At 53.5% G+C, this 20,392-nt stretch overlaps 1 protein-coding gene across 3 annotated transcripts in view; it reads left to right on the plus strand.

The window, feature by feature from the left end:
• The window catches only part of ptpro (protein tyrosine phosphatase receptor type O), a 273,680-nt gene that overhangs the window by 206,959 nt on the left and 46,329 nt on the right, over positions 1-20,392 (plus strand). For all 3 annotated transcript variants that reach the window (XM_072471710.1, XM_072471711.1, XM_072471712.1), the window contains one exon: positions 527-662. In XM_072471710.1, the coding sequence (XP_072327811.1) occupies positions 527-662 (136 nt within the window). The remainder of the gene's footprint in view (positions 1-526; positions 663-20,392) is intronic.

The raw sequence follows: 20,392 nt of genomic DNA on the forward strand, positions 1-20,392 counted from the left end.
TCATCACAAATGCACACGGTTAAAATACACATGCATATGTTGTTCAAACGAGTTTTAAATTCTCCAGATATGCGTGTTTCGTACTGACTGAATGAGATTCTCTCGCAGCCGCCTGTTTCTCAGCGGCGGGCCATTCACTGGCAGCGGGATCCTATCTTCCCGCCACTTGTCAATGGGATTTCCCATTGTAACCACCCAACGCCGCTGGAAAACCCGCTGGCGGGGATGCGCTGTCAGCGGGAATCGCAATAACCAGGGAATTCCGGCCAAGTTTATTTACTAGCCAGAAATGAATTAGCCACATCTGGATTCCTAGTTAGTTACATATGGCTCATGTACTGTACAATGCTCATTTATATGTGCAATATACCGTGTGTGTTATAGAAGATGAGGCCAAAAGATTTTAATTTGATAGATGGACAAATGATCAGGTTTATGCTGATGTACTTGTGTAGCTTCTTGTACATATGCACTGCTGTAAATCTTCCATAGTATCTATGTTTAAATTCCCCTCTCTATCTTTCAGAAAGAAGAGGCTACAGTTTACTCACCCATTGTTACACTCACCAATCTAGTGCCGTCGACTGCCTATAACTGCAGCGTGACCAGTGTCAGCTATGAACGTTACAGTGCTCCAGTTTTCATTACCATCTCAACAACAGGTACTCTGAGGATAAAGTTTTGTTTAGGAACAGCTTCAGTTACAAATCTGGAAATTATTGTGCAACAGTAACCCGGGCAATTGGGATCGAGACTCCTAATTTGAAGCAGGTTCTTTGTTACTCAAACCCGCCAGTATCAGTTGGGGTATTGCGATTTTTAAGACTTCATCAAAGTTGACAGAATCTTCAAGACAAGTGTTTACACCACCGAGTTGATGCATATATAAACTGCAACATAGGCTAGCCTTCAGATTTGTATTTGAGGTGAATTCCACACTGCAGTTTTGCAAGGACTGTAGCACAATTTGGGACATTTCATGCAGTGTTTTGTAACAATTGCTAGTATTTCATTAGCTTTTAGTTAATTCCATTTCATGGTTTGAGGCTGACTTGTGACACAATAAGGGTCCAGGTGTGGGTGCTAACTGGAAGGCTCCTTCTGTCTACCTGTGGACGATGACCCATACCTCTGCAAAGAGATGTAGACAGAGTGACTTAATAGAGATATACAAATTAGGAGTAGGCCATTCAGCCCCTCTAGCCTGGCTCCACCATTCAATAAGACCATGACTGACCTGATTGTGGCCTTACCCCCACTTCCCTGCATACTCCTCGATAACCCTTGGCCTCCTTATAATGAAGAATCTATCTAATTTGCCTTGCTGCTCTTATAGTGAAGAATCTATCTAATTTGCCTCAAAGATATTAACTGATCCTGCCTGTAGCACTCTGAGGAAGAGAGTTCCTCAGAGTCATGACCCTCAGAGAAAAAAGTTATCTTCATCTCCAATTAAATGGGAGATCCGTTTATTATTAAACTGGGTCCCCTTGTTCTAGTCTCTCCCACAAGCAGAAACACCCTTTCAACATCCACAGTTATATTCCCTCTTGATCTTATGAGGACAGATCTGGGGCATCATTCTCCAACCCCCCAGTGGGTCGGAGAATGGCCGTTGGCCGCCGTGAATCCCGCCCCCGCTGGTTGCCGAAGTCTCCGAAGGGAGAAAAGTCGGCGGGGCGTTAATGGCGCCGCTGACGTCGGAGAATGTCACGGGTCTGCGCAAGGCAGCCGATTTTCAGCCTGCCGATATTCTCCCTTCCGGATGGGCCGAAGTCCCGTCGACCCCCCCATTACGTTGATTCACGTCAACGTAAATCAGACCTCCTTTTCATCGGCGTGAACCTGTGCTCCAGGTTCACGCCGACCAGCGTGGAGGTGAGTGACGGCCTGGGGGGTTGGCCGCTGGGCAGGCGATGGCGTGGCCGCAGTCTGAATGTGTGAGGAGAGGTGTGTCTCGGGTTGTGTGTGTGCGGCGGGGGGGGGGGGGGTTAGAGTGGACTGGGCTCCGGGGGAGTGCCGGGAGGGGGGTCCGTGCCGGGGAGGAGGATGGGGGGGTCCGTGCCGGGGAGGAGGTTGGGGTCCGTGCCGGGGAGGAAGATGGGGGGTGTCCGTGCCGGGGAGGAGGATGGGGGGGTCCGTGCCGGGGAGGAGGTTGGGGTCCGTGCCGGGGAGGGGGATGGGGGGGGTCCTTACCGGGGAGGGGGAGGGGGGGGGGTTCCGTGCCGGGGAGGAGGATGGGGGTGGGGATCCATGCCGGGGCGGGGGGCCCGTGCCGGGGAGGGCGATGGGGGGGGGTCCGTGCCGGGGAGGGCGATGGGGGGTCCGTGCCGGGGAGGAGGTTGGGGTCCGTGCCGGGGAGGGGGATGGGGGGGGTCCGTGCCGGGGAGGGGGATGGGGGGGGGGTCCGTGCCGGGGAGGGGGATGAGGGGCCCGTGCCGGGTAGGAGGTTGGGGTCCGTGCCGGGGAGGGGGATGGGGGGGGTCCGTGCCGGGGAGGGGGATGGGGGGGGGGGTCCGTGCCGGGCAGGGGGATGGGGGTCCGTGCCGGGGATGAGGTTGGGGTCCGTGCGGGGGAGGAGGATGGGGGGTCCGTGCCGGGGAGGAGGTTGGGGTCCGTGCCGGGGAGGGGGATGGGGGGGGGCGGTCCGTGCCGGGGAGGGGGATGGGGGGGGGCAAGTGAGTTGGTCCACCTGGCCAGGTGCCAGCCTCCAACAGTTGGACCCATGCGGTCCATGCCACCTGGCTGGGGGGAAGGAGGAGATATGGGCAATGGTGACATGTTCCCCCCCCCCCCCCCCCCCCCCCCCCCACCAGGCCGTCATGTTTTCCGATCATCCAGCGATGCTGGCCGCCGTGGCGGCAGCCGCGAATGTCCATGTTGCCCTGGATGAGGAGGAGGAGGAGCGTGCCGCAGAGGGGCAGGCGGCAGCCGCCCAGGCTGGAGGGACACCTGACCGACAAGACGAGGAGGGGGAGGAGGACGTCGCGGCACCATGGCAACGGAGGCACCCGAGAGCGCCCCGTGTGTACCGGCCCAGGCAGTCATACCAGGACCTCACGGACCGGGAATGCAGGAGGAGACTCCGGATGAAGCGGGAAACCGTGGCACACATCTGCCACCTGCTGGCACACCTGTCACCGCGTGGCACTGGCGGGGGACACCCTCTCCCCGTGTCCGTCAAGGTTACGGTTGCCCTGAAGTTTTATGCAACGGGGTCATTCCAGGCACCGAGTGGGGACCTGTCCGGCATATCGCAGACATCGGTGCACCGGTGCATCCGGGCAGTGACAGATGCCCTATATGCCATGGCGCACCGCTACATCCGATTCCCTGTGGACTGGGCCAGCCAAGATGCCCGGGCCGTGGGCTTCTCTGCCGTTGCCGGGTTCCCCATGGTCCAGGGCGCGATCGATGGGTGCACGTCGCCGTGCGGCCACCTGCAGAGAACAGGGCCGTGTTCACTAATAGGAAGGGGACCTATTCGATGAACATACAGGTGGTCTGCGACCACCGCATGATGATCCTGCATGTCTGCGCCCGTTACCCAGGCAGTGTACACGACTCATACGTGTTGTCGCGGTCATCCATCCCCGGCATGTACGAGGGACGCCATCCCCGGCTGAGGGGATGGTTGCTGGGCGACAGGGGCTACCCATTGCGATCGTGGCTGATGACGCATGTACAGAGGCCACGCAATGAGGTGGAGAACCGCTACAATGATGCCCATGTAGCGACAAGGGGAGTGATAGAGAGGTGCTTTGGCGTGCTGAAGATGCATTTCAGGTGCCTGGACCTCTCTGGGGGCGCCCTCCAGTATCGGTCAGATAGGGTCGGCCGCATCATTGTGGTGTGCTGCGTCCTGCACAACATAGCCCAACAGAGGGGCGATGAGCCGCAGGCAGAGGAGGGCGGAGTGGAGGAGCAGCAGGAAGAGGCGCAGTCCTCCCCAGATGAGGGGGATGGGGGCAATGGTCAGGGCAGACGGGCTAGACACAGGCGGGTGGCTGTCCACCGTTACCGGCTGGCCCAGCGGGCACGGGACAGACTGATAGCCGCCCGCTTCACTGACTAGATGGGCGTGGGAATCGGGTAGTATGGCCACAGACCGCACACCATGGCAACAGCCGACCACCCACACCCCCCACCCATCCACCCACCCAGCACCCTCACCCCCCTCCCCAACCCACCCATCCCACCCGCAATCACACCACCCCCCCATTGCTGATCCACCTGCGGCACAACGGCCGGGCTCACACAGTTGCCGGTGGACGCGTGTCTATTGCAGGCCATGGAGGATGATGACAACCCGTCCTGCGGTGAGCTCCTGGCTCCACATCGTTGGACTATGTCTGACCCATGGCCACAGTACCACCATCCACCCGGACCATCCCTGCATGCGACTGTGACACTGCAGCGCACGGTCCCGTCCTCTGCCCGGGGGGATGTTGATGGCGGCCCAGGGGGAAGGGGGCAGACTCACCTGGGGCTGAGGTATGACCACCCCTCACACACACACTTGCGCTCAACATACATGACACCCCCGCACGCTTTGGACAGAGCACAAAGGCAGCTTCTGTAGGTGTAACATTGACTTTAATAACCAAAGGAGTTCATGCACGTGCCCTAGCCCCTAAAACTCATCTGTGCCCTGCACCCGTGCCAACTTACTCAGTGTCTAATTGTTTGGCCTTACGGGCCCTTTGACTACGTCTACGTGGTTCCCCAGACGGTACAGCAGAACTGGAGGTGGACTCCTGTGATTCCTGCCCTCTGACACTGGATCCCTTTGGCGGCCGTTTCCTGGGGCGTCCTGGCCTAGTTGGGCCAGGCTGTGGCCCGGGCAACTGGGATGGCGAGCTGCCAGCCTGTCCTGCCCGTTGCCCACCCGATGCACCTGGGACGGAAGGGGGGGAGTCCGAGGTGTCGCGGTGTTCCAGGACCTCCCCTACAGGGGGAGCCGGGACGGACCACACCACCTCCTCTTCCCTCGGGGTGCCCGATGGCCCCCAGGCCTCTACATGGGTGGGGGATGCGAACGGACTGGCCATCCAACGCCCCCCCGACATCTGGTGCTGCCAGTCCTGGAGGCCCGTGCTGGTATCAACAGGGGTCTGCAGGTTTGCAGCCATGGAGCCCAGGGAGTTGGCAAACCCTGCCTGTGACAGTGTGACGCCGGCTCGCACATGGCCACTGGCGCCGATGCCCTCAGCGATGGCCTGCAGAGACTGGGCCATGGCCTGCTGAGACTGGGCCATGGCGTTGAGCGCCTCTGCCATCTGGCGCTGGCACTGGCTCATGGCCTCCTGTGAGAGGGCAACCATGTCCTGGGCCACAGATGCCACCTGCACGGAAAGCCCCAGGCCTCGCAAACCGTTCCCCATGTCTGACACCGTCGCACCCATTGCCTCCACCGCGGACGCCACCCGTGCGGTGTCGGCCTGGGTGGCATGCATGACCGGCACCACTCCCAGCTCCTGGACACGGGTGGACTCCTCCACCTGCGACTGCAGCCGCCACAAGCCGGCCGTCACCCTCTTCGCTCGTCTCCGGGTCGGTGGTTGCATCAGATCTATGCGTGGGTGTGGTAACTCCAGGAACCCGGGATCCATCTGGGCGGCAGATGTTCGCTTGGGCTGGGCTGCCCTCCGACCGCCCGGCCCCTCTGCTGCTCCTACCTCCACCTGCTGTACCGGGACAGCTGTGTTGTGCGCACCAGTGAGTGTACCAGACGCCTCATCACTAAAGTGCCCAACCGAGGTGAGTGTTTCTGCGATGGTGGAGGGTGTTGGTGACAGCAGTGGCGTTGGGTCGTGCTCTTCGTCCCACTCTGAGTCCATGGCACTTTGGGGTGGGGGTTCGTCTCCACCTATCCACTCTGAGTCACTGTCCGGTATTTCGTCTTACTGGGTAGTGCTGTCCCGGGTAGTGCTGTCCTGGGTAGTGGTGTCCTGGGTAGTGGTGTCCTGGGTAGTGGTGTCCTGGCTCGGATGTGACGGGGGCCTGTGGCTGCCCCCCTCGTCGCTGGGTGGCACACGCCTGCCTCGTCGCTCCCGCACGTGACGGGGGCGTCGGCTCCCTGTTGCTCCAGGTCTCTCCGTCTCCCGTGGTGTGCGAGGGGCATCCTGCGGGCGTCGCTTGCCGGAGGGTCCGGGTCTCCAGTGGCCTCCAAGGTGCATCCTGCGGGCATCGCATGCCGGAGGGTCCGGGTCTCTCCGTCTCCACTGGCCTCCGAGGGGCATCCTGCGGGCGTCGCATGCCGGAGGGTCCGGGTCTCTCCGTCTCCCGTGGCCTCCGAGGGGCATCCTGCGGGCGGTCTGCATCTGCGGGGATGGGTGCCTGGACGTTTGGTCCTGCGATACACAATAAAGCATGCATGGTTAGACATCAGGCAGTGATCAGGTGATATGGGGGAGGCGGGATATGGGGGAGGGGGGATATGGGGACGGGCTGTCGGTGGCTCACTTGCTAATACGCCCCCGACCTCTGCATCAGCAACCTCCCGGTCCTCAGGTCCGCCAGCCAGTTCCAGGGCCCTTTCCTGGTGTTCGGTCAGTGGCCTCTCATCAGCGGGGCCTCCTCCAGTCCTCACATGCTCCCTATTGTTGTGTGCGCGCTTCTCCTGTGGCGGGGGGGTGGGTGGGGGTGGTGGCAGGGGTAAAAGGCAACAGTGTTAGGCAGGTATATGAATGCACGCCATCAGTTGCGCGTGTATTGCAGTGGTTAAGGTTAGGGCTGGATTCACTTGGGGATATGGGGGAGGGGGGATGTGGGGGAGGGGGGATATGGGGGAGGGGGGATATGGGGGAGGGGGGATATGCGGGATATGGGGGAGGGGGGATATGGGGAATATGGGGGGGTTATGGGGAGGGGGATATGGGGGAGGGGGGATATGGGGGAGGGGGGATATGGGGAGGGGGGATATGGGGGAGGGGGGATATGGGGGGGGTATGGGGATATGGGGAGGGGGGATATGGGGGAGGGGGGATATGGGGAGGGGGGATATGGGGGAGGGGGGATATGGGGGAGGGGGGATATGGGGGAGGGGGGATATGGGGGAGGGGGGGATATGGGGAGGCTCACCCTGCCTGCTCTGACAAGGTCGTTCACCTTCTTGTGGCACTGGGCACCTGTCCGTGGTGTCAGGGCCACAGCGGTGACGGCCTCTGCCACCTCCCTCCACAGACGCCGGCTGTGGCGTGGGGCAACTCTGCGGCCGTGCCCGGGATACAGGGCGTCCCTCCTCTGCTCCACTGCGCCCAGGAGCGCCTCCACATCCCGTGACTCGAACCTCGGGGCTGAGTGGCGGCCAGCCATCCAGTCGGGTGTTCCGGTCGGGTGGGGGGGAGCAGCGCGGCCTTATGAGCCGTCACGCCGTGCGGCATGTATGACGCTGCACGGCGTGAACCACGTGCGCAAGTGCGGATCCCGTCACGTTGCTGCTAGCCCATTTCGGGCCGGAGACTTTTGACCCATTTTTCCAACGTGACGCAAGTCGGATTTGCGCCGTTTTTGCGCCGATCGGCGGACTTTGCGCCGATAACGGAGAATTACGCCCCGGGTCTGTATCCATTGGAGTTTAGAAGAATGAGGTATGATCTTACTGAAACATAAGACAAACCCCCATCCTACAAATCAGTCAAGTGAACCTTCTCTGAACTGCTTCTAATGCTTGTATTCTTTCATATACAAGGAGATTAAAACTGTATGAAGTACTCTAGACATGGGGTTGAATTCTCCACAACCCCGCACTGAAATCGCGATTGGTGCGGTGGCGGAGAATACACTTTAGCGCCGTAATCGGGCCCAACGCCGGTCCGACAATTCTCCGGCCCCGAAAATCACCGTGTGTACATAGTACTCCGCGCGGCTGGAGGGGCTATTGGCAGATGCCCACCCAGCGTTCCTCCGCTCTCTACCGGCCAAGTTTCCGATGGCGTGGAACTAACAAGCTATGGCCAGTCAGGACTCTCGCGTGGCAGCTGCGGACTCAGTCCGCGGCTGCCCTGGTGGGGGGGGTGGGGGGATCGGGCACCAGGGGGGTGCCTTATGGGCGGCCGGGGGAGAGAGCGGGCCGGACGGATCTTCCAGCGTGCGGCAGATCGGGGGGGCCTACATCTTGCAACTGCCTCCGCGGTCCAAGTCCGTCATGGTGCTCGGCGCAGCCGCTGGAGGCCACCACCGTGCGCATGCACGGACTCCAGACCGGAAGTGCAGGGGCCTGTATCTGCAGCTAAAACCGCGTGAATCACTCTGGGTCCCTGCTAGCCCCCTGCAGGTAAGTGAATCGACTGTTCTTTTTTTATTGGAAACCTGGGAGTGAAACCTCAGTGTTGTTATGCCAGCGTGGGGACAGAGCCCCATTTTGGGAGAATCCAGTCCGTGATCTCACCAGCAAACTGTAACAAAACATCCCTAACTTTTGTATTCCATTCCTCTTGCAATAAACAGCAACCTTCCTAATCACTGTACCTGCTACCAATCTTTTGTGATTCATGTGCCAGGACACCCAGATCCCTCTGTACCTCTGAGTTCTGCAATCTCTCGCTATTTAAGTAATTTGCTGCTTTTCTATTCTTCCTGCCAAAGTGGACAAGTTCACATTTTCCCACAATGAACTCCATCTGCCAAATTGTCGCCCCCTCACTTAACCTATCTATGTCCCTTTTCAAACTCACCAATCTAGCTGTCCTCTTCCAGCTTACTTTCCTACCTATCTTTGTGTCATCAGCAAATTTAACAACCATACATTTAGACCTGTCATTCAAGTTATTGGTATAGATTGTAAATAGGTGAGGCCCCAGCACTGGTCTCTGTGGCACTCCACTCATTACATCTTGCCAACCTGAAAATGATCCATTTGTCCCTGTTTCTTGTTGGCAATTCTCTTTCCACGCTAATATGCTACCCCCGACACAATGAGCCTTTATTTTGTAATGTGATGGAGCATCTTGTCAGATGATCATAGAAGATCATAGAATTCCTACAGTGCAGAAGGAGGCCATTCAGCCATCGAGTCTGCACCGACCCTCTGAAAGAGCCCTCTAACTAGCCCCACTCCCCCATTCTATCCCCGTAGCCCCATCTAACTTGCACATCTTTGGACTGTGGAAGGAAACCGGAGCACCCGGAGGAAAACGACGGAGACACGGGGAGAACATACAAACTCCACACAGACAGGGAACCAAGGCTAAAATTGAACCCGGGTCCCTGGCGCAGTGAGGCAGCAGTGCTAACCACTCTACCACCTTGCCACCCAAAGATGCTTTCTGGAAATCCAAGTACGCCATATCCAGTGGTTTCCCCTTTATCCATATTGCTGGTTACTTCCTGAACTGTAATTAATGAGTTAAACACGATTTCTCTTTTACAAACCCATGTTAACTCTTTTTGATTGCACTGGGACTTTCTAAGTGCCTTGCTATAACCTCCTTAGTAACATATTCCCGCAATTTCCCTACATGATAAGCTAACTGGCCTGTAGTTCTCTGCATTCTGCCTCCCTCCTTTCTTGCATAGAGAAGTTACATCTGCTATCATCTAATCTGATGGGCCTGGGGCTGGTTTAGCACAGGGCTAAATCGTTGGCTTTGAAAGCAGACCAAGGCAGGCCAGCAGCACGGTTCAATTCCCGTACCAGCCTCCCCGAACAGGCGCCGGAATGTGGCGACTAGGGGCTTTTCACAGTAACTTCATTTGAAGCCTACTTGTGACAATAAGTGATTTTCATTTCATTTTCATTCATTTCCAGAATCTAGGGAATTTTGAAACATTACAGCCCCTGCAGCTACTATCCCAGCAGCCACTTTCAAGATGCTAGTGAAGTCCATCAGGACCTGGGGACGTGTCAGCTTGTAGTTCCAATGATTTTCTCAGCACCCTGTCCTTGGTGATTGAATTGTTTTAAGTTCCTCCCTCCCTTTCACCTGCTGATTCATTCTGGGATGTTATTTGTATCCTCTACAGTGAAGACTTATACACAATCTTCATTCAATTCATCCCCTATTTCCTTGTTTTCCATTATAATTCTCCAGACTGTCTCCCTAGAGGACCAATGCTCACTTCAGTTATTCATTTCCTTTTTATATACCCTGAGAAACTCTTCTAATCTGCTTTGATTTTTCTAACTAGCCTTCCCTTGTCCTCTAATTTCGTCCTCATTATTTTTCCGTTATTCTTTTGCTGTATTTTATATTCCGTCCACTCTTCCTGCCACTAATCTTTGTGGAATTGTACACATTTCGTTTCAATTAGATGCTATCCTTAACTTCTTTATTTAGCCGGAAATGGTGTGTCCTACTCCTGGAGTTTTTCTTTGTCAATGGAATGTGTCTTTCAGTGTTATGTTATGAAGTATCTCCTTAAATGTCTGCCACTGTATCTCTACTAACCTATCCCTTAATTTAATTTCTCAGTTCATTTTAACAAGTTGTCTTCATACCTTAATTATTGCCCTTATTTAAGTTTAAACCATTAGTCTTAGAACCACTCCTCTCTTCCTCAATTTAAATGCAAAATTCAAATTCATTGGGCAACACAGTGCTCGATGGAGTATAATGTGGGGAAGAGTGAGGATGTTTACTTTGGTTGTAAGAACAGTACAGCACAACATCGTTCAGAATGGGTGGACCTTCTAAATATTGACGTCCCGGGAAATTTGGCTGTACTAATGCAAGAAAAATATTGAAAGTTAGCAACAAGTAATACAACATATTACAAGTAATTAGTAAGACAAATGGTATGTTGGCCTTTATTGCAAGTGGATTATTAGAGTACAAGAATGATGAGGTCTTGCTACAATTATACTGGCTTTGGTGAGACCACACCTGGAATACTGTGTGCACTTTTGGTCTCCATATTCATGGAACGATATACTTAAATTGGAGATGGCACAGCGAAGGTTCACCAGATTGGTTTCGGAGGTGAGAGGGTTGTCCTTTGATGAGAAGCTGAGTAAACTGGGTCTTCCTCTCTGGAGTTTGGGAGAATAAGAGGTGACCTCATTGAAACACCGGGCTGGATTCTTCAGCTACGCCTGCCGCAAGGTCGCCATGGACGGGACACAGACCATGTAACGGTCCATTGACCTCGGACAGGCGAGGGGGAAGAATCCTGCCCATACAAAATTCTAAAGGGGTTTGACAAGGTAGACACAGAAATGTTCTCCCGTGGCTGGGGATCAGTAACACAGAGACACAGTTTCAAAATTAGGGGTCAATCATTTAGGACTGAGTGGAGGAGAAATATCTTCACTCAAAGGGCTGTGAATCTTTGGAATTGTCTACCCCAAGGGGTTGTGGATGTGCCATCACGGAATATATTTAAGTCTGTGATAGATGGATTTTTGGTCTCCGAGAATCAAGAGATGTGCAGAGCAAGCAGTAAAGTGGAGTTGCGGCAGCCATGATCATATTGAATGGTGGAGCAATCTTGATCCTATGGTCTCGTCCTGCTCATGTTCCATATGTTCTTACGAATAGGGGGAGATGGTGGTGTAGAACATAGAACATACAGTGCAGAAGGAGGCCATTCGGCCCATCGAGTCTGCACCGACCCACTTAAGCCCTCACTTCCCCCCTATCCCCGTAACCCAATAACCCCTCCTAACCTTTTTGGACACTAAGGCCAATTTAGCATGGCCAATCTACCTAACCTGCGGGTCTTTGGACTGTGGGAGGAAACCGGAGCACTCGGAGGAAACCCACGCAGACACGGGGAGAATGAAGGGGTGATGTCACTGGATTAGTTATCCTGAGGTCCAGGCTAACGCCCTGGGGACATGGGTTACAATTGTGGTGGAACTTAATTTCAATTACTAAATCTGGATTCAAAGCTAGACTCGGTAAAGGTGACCATTCAATCATAATAGATTGGAAAAACCATCTGATTCACTTATGTCCTTTAGGGGTGGACATCCTGGGCATCATTCTCCGACCCCCCGCCGGGTCGGAGAATGGCCATTGGCCGCCGTGAATCCCGCCCCCGCCCCAGCCGAAGTCTCCGCTCCCGGAGATTGGGCGGGGCGGGAATCCGGCCGCGCCGGTTGGCGGGACCCTCCGCTGGATTCTCTGGCCCGGATGGGCCGAAGTCCCACCCAGAAATTGCCTGTCCCGCCGGCGTAAATCAAACCTGGTATTTACCGGCGGGACCAGGCGGCGTGGGCGGGCTCCGGGGTCCTGGGGGGGGCGCGGGGCGATCTGACCCCGGGGGGTGCCCCCACAGTGGCCTGGCCCGCGATCGGGGCCCACCGATCCGCGGGCGGGCCTGTGCCGTGGGTGCACTCTTTCCCTTCCGTCTCCGCCACGGCCTCCACCATGGCGGAGGCGGAAGAGACTCTCTCCACTGCGCATGCGCGGGAAACTGACAGCGGCCGCTGACGCTCCCGCGCATGCGCCGGGAAACTGACAGCGGCCGCTGACGCTCCCGCGCATGCGCCGCATTTCCGCGCCAGCTGGCGGGGAAACAAACGCCATTTCCGCCAGCTGGCGGGGCGGAAATCCCTCCGGCGTCGGCCTAGCCCCTCAATGTTGGGACTAGGCCGCCAAAGATGCCGCACCTTTGGGCCGGCGCGATGCCCGTCTGATTGGCGCCGTCTTTGGCGCCAGTCGGCGGACATCGCGCCGTTGGGGGAGAATTTCGCCCCTTCTGTTCTTTACTGGTCTAGCCTACATGTGATGCCAGATGATTGGCCCTGAAATTGCCTCGCAAGCCACTCAGTCCAGAGGCATTGAGGGATAGGCAACACCTGTTGGTCGTGCCAGTGATACCCAAGTTCCATGAAAGAATAAATTTTAACAAACAGCATAGTTGAGTTTCCTTCATTCCCCTGAACTCACTACATTGCCTTTTCTCAAACAGAGCAAGGGAAAATCAAGAGGTTCATTAACCAGCCCTTGTGTCATTTGCTGGCCGTTGCTTTGTTCAGGGAATGACCGGTTATCCAGCCACATTGGTTTTGTTCCTCAAAGCAAGAGACCAGACAGGATTCATTTTCCACCAGTTTAGTGAAGCATGCGGGGGAACCGTTTCCACAAAATGGAGTACGGACTCCCTGAGGGAATCATTGCAGCAGTAATTATACCTTTTGTAATTAGCATGTACCAATCAAAGTATACCTTTGTTCTGAAGTTATTGATATCCAATTACAGCTAATGGGCAGGAGTCTCCAGTTTCCCAGCTGCGTGTTTCTCAGCGGTGCACCATTTGCTGGTGGCGGGATTCTCTGTGCGCGATTCTCCACTCCCGCGCCAGTTGGGAGAATCGCCTGGGCCGCCAAAATTTCAGGGGACGCCGGTCTGACGCCCTCCCGCGATTCTCCCAAGCGGCGGGAACGGCCGGTCGCGTTTCGCAGGCCAGAGACACCCAAAATGGCGATTCTCCGGCACCCCCGCTATTCTGAGGCCTGGATGGGCCGAGCGGCCAGGCCAAAATGGCGGGTTCCCCCCGGCGCCGTCCACACCTGGTCTCTGCATTCGTGGGCGGTGCGTGAATGCTGGGGGGGCGGCCTGTGGGGGGGCGAGGGGGGATCCTGCACCGGGCTTCACCTGGAATGTGGGGTGGCACGCGATCGGTGCCCACCAAGCGTCGGGCCATCCTCTCTGAAGGAGGACCTCCTTCCTTCCGTGGCACCGCAAGATCCGTCCCCCATCTTCTTGCGGGGCGGATTTAGAGAGGACGGCAACCACGCATGCGCGGGTTGGCGCCAGCCAACCCACGCATGCGCGGGTGACGCCCGTTATGTGGCGCCAGCCGCGTCATCTATGCGGCGCCGCTTTTACGCAGGCGACAAGGCCTGGCGCATGTAGATGACGCGGCCACGATCCTGGCCCATTGTCAGGGCCTGAATCGGTCGGGACCGGGGCCGTTCCGCGGAGTCGTGAACCTTGACGGCGTTCACGACGGCGCGGCCACTTTGGCGTGGGAGTGGAGAATCCCGCCCTCTACTCCTGCCACTCACCAATGGGATTTCCCACTGAAGCCACCCCACACCGCCGGAAACCTCCGCGCAGGGCTGCATTCCCGGCGGGAACAGAAAATCCCTACGGCCAGAGAATTCCAGCAAACTAAATCAGTTGAATATAGTTAACCAGTTAGAGCCTCTAAACACTTGTTTACTTATGATGTTCTGCTCCTAAAAAAGCACGCCTCCATGGTTGCACCATCCAAACATCCACAACTGCAGACTTTGGCTGTTATGGCTACCATCTTGTGGCTTATCAATGTCCCCGCTGTCCTGTCCCTTGTTTGTTTGGTTTGTGCAGCCCATCTGTAGCTTTCAAAATTTTACAGCAGCTTCCCAGGGGAACTCTGCTGTACTCAATTCACAGGGGACTGCTGCTCTCAATTCACAGGGAACTCTGCTGTACTCAATTCACAGGGGACTGCTGCTCTCAATTCACAGGGAACTCTGCTGTACTCAATTCACAGGGAACTCTGCTGTACTCAATTCACAGGGGACTCTGCTGTACTCAATTCACAGGGGACTCTGCTGTACTCAATTCACAGGGGACTCTGCTGTACTCAATTCACAGGGGACTGCTGTACTCAATTCACAGGGGACTCTGCTGTACTCAATTCACAGGGAACTCTGCTGTATTCAATTCACAGGGGACTCTGCTGTACTCATTTCACAGGGGACTCTGCTGTACTCAATTCACAGGGGATTCTGCTGTACTCAATTCACAGGGGACTCTGCTGTACTCAATTCACAGGGGACTCTGCTGTACTGAATTCACAGGAAACTCTGCTGAACTCAATTCACAGGGGACTCTGCTGTACTCAATTCACAGGGGACTCTGCTGTACTCAATTCACAGGGGACTCTGCTGTACTCAATTCACAGGGGACTCTGCTGTACTCAATTCACAGGGGACTCTGCTGTACTCAATTCACAGGGGACTCTGCTGTACTGAATTCACAGGGAACTCTGCTGATCTCAATTCACAGGGGACTCTGCTGTACTCAATTCACAGGGGACTCTGCTGCACTCAGTTCACAGGGGACTCTGCTGTTCTCAATTCACAGGGGCCTCTGCTGTACTCAATTCTCAGGGAAATCTGCTGTACTCAATTCACAGGGAACTCTGCTGTACTCAATTCACAGGGGACTCTGCTGTACTCAATTCACAGGGAACTCTGCTGTACTCAATTCACAGGGGACTCTGCTGTACTCAATTCACAGGGAACTCTGCTGTACTCAATTCATAGGGGACTCTGCTGTACTCAATTCACAGGGGACTCTGCTGTACTCAATTCACAGGGGACTGCTGCACTCAATTCACAGGGGACTGCGGCACTCAATTCACAGGGAACTCTGCTGCATTCAATTCACAGGGAATTCTGCTATACTTAATTCACAGGGAACTCTGCTGTACTCAATTCACAGGGAACTCTGCTGCATTCAATTCACAGGGAATTCTGCTATACTCAATTCACAGGGAACTCTGCTGCACTCAATTCACAGGGAACTCTGCTGCATTCAATTCACAGGGAATTCTGCTATACTCAATTCACAGGGAACTCTGCTGTACTCAATTCACAAGGGACTCTGCTGTACTCAATTCACAAGGAACTCTGCTGTACTCAATTCACAGGGAACTCTGCTGTACTCAATTCACAGGGGACTCTGCTGTACTCAATTCACAGGGGACTCTGCTGTATTCAATTCACAGGGAATTCTGCTATACTTAATTCACAGGGAACTCTGCTGTACTCAATTCACAGGGAACTCTGCTGCATTCAATTGACAGAGAACTCTGCTGTACTCAATTCACAGGGAACTCTGCTGCATTCAATTCACAGGGAATTCTGCTATACTCAATTCACAGGGAACTCTGCTGTACTCAATTCACAGGGGACTCTGCCGTACTCAATTCACAGGGAACTCTGCTGTACTCAATTCACAGAGAACTTTGCTGTACTCAATTCACAGGGAACTCTGCTGTACTAAATTCACTGGGAACTCTGCTGTACTCAATTCAGAGGGAACTCTGCTGTACTCAATTCACAGAGGACTCTGCAGCATTCAATTATCAGGTGACTGCTGGACTCAATTCACAGGGAACTCTGCTGTACTCAATTCACAGGGGACTCTGCTGTACTCAATTCACAGGGAACTCTGCTGTACTCAATTCACAGGGAACTCTGCTGTACTCAATTCACAGGGAACTCTGCTGTATTCAATTCACAGGGAATTCTGCTATACTTAATTCACAGGGAACTCTGCTGTACTCAATTCACAGGGAACTCTGCTGCATTCAATTGACAGAGAACTCTCCTGTACTCAATTCACAGGGAACTCTGCTGCATTCAATTCACAGGGAATTCTGCTATACTCAATTCACAGGGAACTCTGCTGTACTCAAATCACAGGGAACTCTGCCGTACTCAATTCACAGGGAACTCTGCTGTACTCAATTCACAGAGAACTTTGCTGTACTCAATTCACAGGGTACTGTGCTGTACTAAATTCACAGGGAACTCTGCTGTACTCAATTCAGAGGGAACTCTGCTGTACTCAATTCACAGGGGACTCTGCAGCATTCAATTATCAGGGGACTGCTGGACTCAATTCACAGGGACCTCTGCTGTACTCAATTCACAGGGGACTCTGCTGTACTCAATTCAGAGGGAACTCTGCTGTACTCAATTCACAGGGGACTCTGCAGCATTCAATTATCAGGGGACTGCTGGACTCAATTCACAGGGGACTCTGCTGTACTCAATTCACAGGGAACTCTGCTGTACTCAATTCACAGGGGACTCTGCTGTACTCAATTCACAGGGAACTCTGCTGTATTCAATTCACAGGGAATTCTGCTATACTTAATTCACAGGGAACTCTGCTGTACTCAATTCACAGGGAACTCTGCTGCATTCAATTGACAGAGAACTCTGCTGTACTCAATTCACAGACAGGGAACTCTGCTGCATTCAATTCACAGGGAATTCTGCTATACTCAATTCACAGGGAACTCTGCTGTACTCAATTCACAGGGAACTCTGCCGTACTCAATTCACAGGGAACTCTGCTGTACTCAATTCACAGAGAACTTTGCTGTACTCAATTCACAAGGAACTCTGCTGTACTCGATTCAGAGGGAACTCTGCTGTACTCGATTCAGAGGGAACTCTGCTGTACTCAATTCACAGGGAACTCCGCTGTACTAAATTCAGAGGGAAATCTGCTGTACACAATTCAGAGGGAACTCTGTTGTACTCAATTCACAGGGTACTCTGCTGTACTAAATTCACAGGGAACTCTGCTGTACTCAATTCAGAGGGAACTCTGCTGTACTCAATTCACAGGGGACTCTGCAGCATTCAATTATCAGGGGACTGCTGGACTCAATTCACAGGGAACTCTGCTGAACTCAATTCACAGGGGACTCTGCCATACTCAATTCACAGGAAACTGCTGTACTCAATTCACAGAGAACTCTGCTGTACTCAAATCACAGGGAACTTTGCTGTACTCAATTCACAGGGGAGTCTGCTGTACTCAATTCACAGGGGACTCTGCTGCACTCAATTCACGGGGAACTCCGCTGAACTCATTTCACAGGGAACTTTGCTGTACTCAATTCACAGGGAACTCTGCTGTACTTAAATCACAGGGATCTCTGCTGTACTTAATTCACAGGTAACTCTGCTGTACTCAATTCACAGGGAACTCTGCCGTACTCAATTCACAGGGACCTCTGCTGTACTCAATTCACAGGGGACTCTGCTGTACTCAATTCAGAGGGAACTCTGCTGTACTCAATTCACAGGGGACTCTGCAGCATTCAATTATCAGGGGACTGCTGGACTCAATTCACAGGGGACTCTGCTGTACTCAATTCACAGGGAACTCTGCTGTACTCAATTCACAGGGGACTCTGCTGTACTCAATTCACAGGGAACTCTGCTGTATTCAATTCACAGGGAATTCTGCTATACTTAATTCACAGGGAACTCTGCTGTACTCAATTCACAGGGAACTCTGCTGCATTCAATTGACAGAGAACTCTGCTGTACTCAATTCACAGACAGGGAACTCTGCTGCATTCAATTCACAGGGAATTCTGCTATACTCAATTCACAGGGAACTCTGCTGTACTCAATTCACAGGGAACTCTGCCGTACTCAATTCACAGGGAACTCTGCTGTACTCAATTCACAGAGAACTTTGCTGTACTCAATTCACAAGGAACTCTGCTGTACTCGATTCAGAGGGAACTCTGCTGTACTCGATTCAGAGGGAACTCTGCTGTACTCAATTCACAGGGAACTCCGCTGTACTAAATTCAGAGGGAAATCTGCTGTACACAATTCAGAGGGAACTCTGTTGTACTCAATTCACAGGGTACTCTGCTGTACTAAATTCACAGGGAACTCTGCTGTACTCAATTCAGAGGGAACTCTGCTGTACTCAATTCACAGGGGACTCTGCAGCATTCAATTATCAGGGGACTGCTGGACTCAATTCACAGGGAACTCTGCTGAACTCAATTCACAGGGGACTCTGCCATACTCAATTCACAGGAAACTGCTGTACTCAATTCACAGAGAACTCTGCTGTACTCAAATCACAGGGAACTTTGCTGTACTCAATTCACAGGGGAGTCTGCTGTACTCAATTCACAGGGGACTCTGCTGCACTCAATTCACGGGGAACTCCGCTGAACTCATTTCACAGGGAACTTTGCTGTACTCAATTCACAGGGAACTCTGCTGTACTTAAATCACAGGGATCTCTGCTGTACTTAATTCACAGGTAACTCTGCTGTACTCAATTCACAGGGAACTCTGCCGTACTCAATTCACAGGGAACTCTGCTGTACTCAATTCACAGAGAACTATGCTGTACTCAATTCACAGGGAACTCTGCTGTACTCGATTCAGAGGGAACTCTGCTGTACTCGATTCAGAGGGAACTCTGCTGTACTAAATTCAGAGGGAAATCTGCTGTACACAATTCAGAGGGAACTCTGTTGTACTCAATTCACAGGGAACTCTGCTGTACTAAATTCACAGGGATCTCTGCTGTACTCAATTCAGAGGGAACTCTGCTGTACTCAATTCACAGGGGACTCTGCAGCATTCAATTATCAGGGGACTGCTGGACTCAATTCACAGGGAACTCTGCTGAACTCAATTCACAGGGGACTCTGCCGTACACAAATCACAGGAAACTGCTGTACTCAATTCACAGAGAACTCTGCTGTACTCAAATCACAGGGAACTTTGCTGTACTCAATTCACAGGGAACTTTGCTGTACTCAATTCACAGAGAACTCTGCTGTACTCAAATCACAGGGAACTTTGCTGTACTCAATTCACAGGGGACCCTGCTGTACTCAATTCACAGGGGACTCTGCTGCACTCAATTCACAGGGAACTCCGCTGAACTCAATTCACAGGGAACTTTGCTGTACTCAATTCACAGGGAACTCTGCTGTACTTAAATCACAGGGATCTCTGCTGTACTTAATTCACAGGGAACTCTGCTGTACTCAATTCACAGGGAACTCTGCTGTACTCAATTCACAGGGGACTCTGCAGCATTCAATTATCAGCTGACTGCTGGACTCAATTCACAGGGAACTCTGCTGAACTCAATTCACAGGGGACTCTGCCATACTAAATTCACAGGAAACTGCTGTACACAATTCACAGAGAACTCTGCTGTACTCAAATCACAGGGAACTCTGCTGCACTCAATTCACAGGGAACTCCGCTGAACTCAATTCACAGGGAACTTTGCTGTACTCATTTCACAGGGAACTCTGCTGTACTTAAATCACAGGGGTCTCTGCTGTACTTAATTCACAGGGAACTCTGCTGTACTCAATTCACAGGGAACTCTGCTGTACTTAAATCACAGGGAACTCTGCTGTACTTAAATCACAGGGATCTCTGCTGTACTTAATTCACAGGGAACTCTGCTGTACTCAATTCACAGAGAACTCTGCTGAACTCAATTCACAGGGAACTTTGCTGTACTCAAATCACAGGGAACTCTGCTGTACTCATTTCACAGGGAACTCTGCTGTACTTAAATCACAGGGAACTCTGCTGTACTCAATTCACAGGGAACTCCGCTGAACTCAATTCACAGGGAACTTTGCTGTACTCATTTCACAGGGAACTCTGCTGTACTTAAATCACAGGGATCTCTGCTGTACTCAATTCACAGGGAACTCTGTTGTACTCAATTCACAGGGGAGGCAGAATTCTCTCACCCCATGCTGGGCTGGTGAATCGCCGGGCTGGGCGCAAAACTCTACGCGCCCCCCCCGCCCGCCAATTCTCCGTCCGGGATGGGCCGAGCGGCCGCACACAAAATCCGAGTCCCGCCGGCGCCGTGCATGTGTGGTCTTACCCGGCAGGACCTCAGCGTGCATGCATCCG

The sequence above is a fragment of the Scyliorhinus torazame genome, chromosome 13, assembly GCF_047496885.1.
Source record: "Scyliorhinus torazame isolate Kashiwa2021f chromosome 13, sScyTor2.1, whole genome shotgun sequence".
NCBI classification, from domain to species: Eukaryota; Metazoa; Chordata; class Chondrichthyes; order Carcharhiniformes; family Scyliorhinidae; genus Scyliorhinus; species Scyliorhinus torazame.